This window comes from Ranitomeya variabilis, chromosome 6, assembly GCF_051348905.1.
Source record: "Ranitomeya variabilis isolate aRanVar5 chromosome 6, aRanVar5.hap1, whole genome shotgun sequence".
Taxonomy (NCBI): Eukaryota; Metazoa; Chordata; class Amphibia; order Anura; family Dendrobatidae; genus Ranitomeya; species Ranitomeya variabilis.
Genome location: NC_135237.1, coordinates 489122599 through 489128123, shown reverse-complemented (window position 1 = coordinate 489128123; position 5525 = coordinate 489122599). Strand labels below are relative to the sequence as shown.

Below are 5525 nucleotides of genomic sequence, written 5' to 3'. Positions count from 1 at the left end.
GAGAGGAAAAATTGTGGAAACTTCTCAGGACATTGTACAGGACGTACCTGTTGAGAAAACAGATGATCCCTGTACATCTTCTGGATATCCACCAGAGATGAAGACCCTTAAAAAGGGGACAAAAAGAGGGAACACATCTCCTGAGAGAGGAGATGCAACACCAATTAAGAGAGGAAGAGTGGTGGAATGTGAGAGTGGAAAGGATGTTACCTCTGAAATAAAATTTAGCGGATCAGCTAAAACCAGGAGCTCTCACCTACATCATGAGAGAGTTGAAAATCAAAGTTGTAGAGAACAACTTAAGAGAAAGAGGACATCTGACACTGAGACCACCACAAAGAGAAGACGTGAGAGTGACAAATCCATCAATCAAGCTCCAGATGGTAAAGACTATAGTCATTTAGTCACAGGCCACATTCATGTTTTATATACAGTGTTCATTTATTTAGCAAAATGTAACCTAATGACATAATCTTATCCTATACATCTTACCATGTACATCAGAGCTCTCCACCTTATATACTTGGGGCTCTCCAGCCAGAACATGGTGGTAACCAGATTCATCATGGTTCAAAGTTCATGAAAGATTCAAAAAAATTGCCAATTTATGGTAGCATTATACAGTATGTGAGTGCGACTGTAAGATTAATTGTTGGTTCTTATATCTGTTTTCTTTTCTAGGTGTAATCGGTGTTCAGACCACCAGCCCTTCAGAGCAAGTGACTGCCTGTCTTTCCCTGGAGAGTTTCATCTTTACCAGGAAGCTTGGAGAAGGCAGTTTTGGCAGGGTGATGCTGGCAACACATCAACCCAGCGGACTTCAGCTGGCTGTCAAGATGGTCAAGAAGAGGGAATTGTTGGAGAACGCTAAAGACACCCTCCGCTTAGAGAGAGAGGTCCTGGAAATCACTGAAGACAGCAGATTCTTCACACATGCCTATGGGACCTTCCAGACAGCGGTAAGAGACTCCTCACCTTCTAAAAATTCTCTCCTTTCTTCCAATCATGTCCAGTTGCTTCCATTAGATTGCAAATTCAATCTTTGCCAGTGCAAATGAATAGACCTGCTGCATGCTCTGTGTGCCTGTATTCCCTGGGCGCCATTACTGGTGGCTATCATTAGAGGAATTTGACTTAGTTTTCACCCTGGACACCTCTCCAGTGTGTGCAGACACAGAGACATGTCTTCTGAACATACAGTGAAGGTCCCAGAACCACAGTAAATGTTATCAGGATGGATAAAATCTGCATTATTTACAATCAATCATTTTCCCTCCTCTCGCACAGGACTATGCATTTTATGCCATGGAATATCTGACTGGTGGCGAGTTGACTGCATTTATCAATTCCAGAGCCCCCCTGGATGTCTGCACAACCAGGTAAGAGAACAGCCGCTCTGTGATTTCTGTGGCCGCTGTCTCCCCTCATAGTTATTAGTGGTTCAGTAGAACAATTAATGCTGATAGGATTTTTTTTCTTCCTTATTAGGTTCCTTGCAGCAGAAATCTTGAGTGGAATACAGTTTCTCCACAGTCGGGGGATTATTCACCGGTAATAAGTCATTTCTTTTTTTTTATACGTAGGGAAAGATTTACTACGGGAAATACTGTAGTTAAATGTGTCAGAATTGTGGTGTTATTTGTGCCAAAAATCTGGTGAACATGACCTATACCACATTTATGAACTGTTTTAGACCCTTTTTGGGGCTCGCTCGAAGAGGGGTCAAGGCTTTTATGGAAATGGGAATAGTTTGATAGGAATCCATGTGGCTTACAATGTCATAATGTGCAACTAAACTGTAACCAGATTTTTATGAAAATTATTGGCTCTACGTAAGTAATGAAAACAATAGTGGTGTAACATCGGCAAAAGTCTCTGAAGATGCTCCTAATTTGTCAGTCACTGTGATGAATGTGGTGCGTTTTCAGACAGCCTGGTATATGTCTACACAAGATAGGATTAGTGAATCTGCCCCCAGTGTTTAGTGAGTGGTCCTGTGAAGCCCCCACAGTAACCCAAGCACTACAGCTCATCTATGTCTGACTCACAGAACTATTTTTCTTTCTTTTTTAAGGGATTTAAAACCAGACAACATTCTTCTGGACGGTGATGGACACGCTAAGATTGCTGATTTCGGCCTTGCTGCTATGAATGTATTTGGTTCTCAGAAGATCAGTGAATTTTACGGCACACCTGGCTATATGGCTCCTGAGGTGACTATGTGACTACTAATATCTCATACTTTATTATCCACCTGCAATTCTCACTTAATGTGGAGCTTGTGGAATCACAGATCTATCACCACAGCTGCCCACATTTACTAACGCTAACTAATAGATGGACTGTGTAAGGGCCTCCATACATATTAGACTGAAGTCAGCCGAACTGGACTATATCGGAAGGATCAACCAAGAGCGGCATGATGGCTCAGTGGTTAGTACTGCAGCCTTACAGCGCTGGGGTCCTGGGTTCAAATTCTACCATGACAACATATGCAAAGAGTTTGAACGTTCTCCCCGTGTTTGCGTGGGTTTCCTCTGAGTTCTCCGGTTTCCTTCCACACTCCAAAGACATACTGATAGGGAATTTAGATTGTGAGCCCCATTGGGGACAGTGATGATAATGTATGTAAAGTGCTGCGGAATAAGATAGCGCTATGTAAGAAAAGCATAACAAATAAATAGTCTAATGTGTACTGGGGCTTCTCGACTTCAGAGGTAGCTATCAACCAAATGATCTTTTGGCTGACATGTATTATGTATGGGGGCTTAGGTGTGGAAAAATACTACCAGAAAACATGGACCACGATTGTTTTCTCTCTCCCAGGATGGACAATGTACTAACTTACTCTTCTAATCTTATGTTTCCACAGATGGTTCGTCGACATCCCTTTAATTACACGGTCGACCTGTTCGCTTTTGGGGTCATAGTCTTCCAAATGGCCACAGGATCTTACCCGTTTTACTCTGGTCAGTGTTCTCGAAGGCTTGCCCGTTCAGTGATATGTGACAAACCTTGCTATCCGAACACCATGGATTCTCAGCTCAGGGATGTCATAGAGAGAGTGAGTACATAGACATTTATACCTGGAGACATAGGAAGGATAGATCAGTCTTGAGTTTTGATAATACACTGTACATTTCATCACCACTGTTGGGTATTTCAGCTTTATCCAACAGAAGAAATGGGACAATGCTGGAGCCCTGGGACAGCCTCTCCTATATGTACGGCGTTCTCATCTACAGGCCAATTTATACAATAAAGAGGCTGCGGTGCTCACCAAAACCTCTCCACACAGCTAATCATCAGGATTATTGAGTATCGGTTCCTGACTGATCGACTTCTGATGGCTTATCCTATACTATCCTGTAATATCCTGTCCTGTACTTTAATATCCTATCCTGTCCTATCCTATGCGATTCTGTCCTGTACCATCTGGTCCTGTACTTTCCAGTCTTATCCTGTCCTATCCTATCCTGTCCTGTGCAGTATTATCCTGTCCTGTCCTATCGTAGCAATGGTTGTTTTCAATAATTCATCTTTCTAGAAGAAAATAATTCTGTAACTGCTGTTTTTCTGAGATTGTTTCAATTATTACTTGTGATATAATAATGGTTCTTATTTATTTGCAGCTCTTGTGTAAAACACCAAAGAAGAGGCAGGATATTTGCAGCAATTTAAAAGGACATCCATTCTTCTCGACCATAAACTGGGAGGAATTAGAGGCGGGAAGGTCACGTCCACCATTTACAATGACACCTGTAAGTGCACAGTGTTGTTTTATTATAATGTCACCTCCTCGTCTGCGTAATGTGATAATATGTGTAAGAAATCCTCAAATAATGAGTAACAATCCTACATAGTGTAGGCCAGAATGTGTTTATCCTCCCCTGCTGGTAAATGGGTGGAATTACAGAATGGGGCAGGATAGACAGGCTTTTAAATATTTTTCAAAAGTGTAATTATTGTCCCCAATTCTTCAGAAGGCCACTTAGTGAATAACTTGGATCCGTTAGGCTGCGTTCACACTGTGCTTTTTTTGCGAAAAAGCCATAATGGTTTCCCATTTTGGGGGAAAAAACATGGCAAAAATATGCATTTTTGTTGATACTGCGTCAAAACAACCCAATGTGGTGGCAACGTGTGAACGCAGCTTTATGGTGCAGTTGTAGCAGATGTGGATACCGCAGATTGTCAGGCAGCACCAGTAGTTGACTTGTTCTCAAGCTGCAGGTAACGATGCATCATGGCAATTAGCAGTAATCTGCACACGGTTACCACGGCTCATCCACAATCTGTACAGGTGCCCTCAGGAGGGGACGGATATAATTAAATACCTAATGAAGTAACCAGACTGATTTGTCTTTCTTCTATAGATACCAATTTTGGAAACGAGCAAACAAATTGAATTGGACCAAGTGATGTCTGGCATTGAAGCTCAGAAACCACCTGTAACCCCGGAGGACCAGCGGCTGTTCTGTGGTTTCTCCTTTATCAGCAACAGGTGGAAGAGCATTGAAAGCCGCAGAAATAATGGCAATGGAAATATAACATAGTCCCCTCCCCCCAATACCTGACTACTGGGTCAGGGAGGCGTGGACCTCGGTGTGGTCTGAAGAAACAGGCGGGGTCTGTTGGAATCCCACCCCGAGTTCTTCCATCTACTCTGTTACATATCAGAGACCATAGTGTCCTGCATTCTCTATTGCTGCCCCATAACCCACCTGGCTGGCATGCTGCTTGGAGATGCAGGACCATCATACTACAGGACGGCACGGTGGCGCAGTGATTAGCACTGTTGGCGAGCAGCGCGGTGCTCCTGGGTGTAAATCTGGGACACCATCTGCACAGAGTTTGTATGTTCTCCCCGTGTCTGTGTGGGTTTTCCCCGGGCACTCCGGTTTCCTCCCACAACTCAAAACATACTGCTAGGAAAAAAAAATAAAATGATTAATTATTGAATATCATCATCATGTATCTCGTGTATTTCTGTATTTGTTACCAGTATGTGATATATATAATACATCTGTAAGAATTAAGTGATGTCCAAAGTGACATAAAACATCCATCTATAATATAACCAGAGATGTGTCCTACTGTCCGAAGCCTCGACTCCTGTGCAGTGTGGCGCCAGAGTCACCGCATGTGCATACTGACTGGCTCTTAAAGGTAAAAATTGGCTCCGTCACTAAGGGGCTAATACTACCATTATTTAGTTGCCTATTGCAGGGTATTTTCTCATTGTTTTTATACTAGAATTTGTTTGTTAATAGAAACAGTGTGAATGCGCACCTACACACTGCACTTATACCAACAGATGTGTTGGCCCATTTTTCTATTTTCAGTGCAATTCTCAATATCTGTATTATTCTCTATATATGCACTACACAGTACAACTTCTCCAGTCTTATATACTATGTATAATTCTCAGTCCATTTTTTTTTTAAACTATATACAGTTGTGCTCGAAAGTTTACATACCCCGGCAGAATTTTTGCTTTCTTGACCTTTTTTCAGAGACTATGA

At 42.3% G+C, this 5525-nt stretch overlaps 1 protein-coding gene across 1 annotated transcript; it reads left to right on the top strand.

The window, feature by feature from the left end:
- Positions 1 to 263: 263 nt before the first annotated feature.
- On the top strand, positions 264 to 4970 carry LOC143783315 (protein kinase C delta type-like). Its single transcript, XM_077271720.1, has 9 exons — positions 264 to 383; positions 505 to 610; positions 682 to 959; positions 1288 to 1379; positions 1489 to 1551; positions 2075 to 2213; positions 2873 to 3064; positions 3633 to 3761; positions 4377 to 4970. The coding sequence occupies exons 1-9, from the start codon at positions 264 to 266 to the stop codon at positions 4554 to 4556; spliced, it is 1299 nt and encodes a 432-aa protein (XP_077127835.1). The 3' UTR covers positions 4557 to 4970.
- The last annotated feature ends 555 nt before the right edge of the window (positions 4971 to 5525 follow it).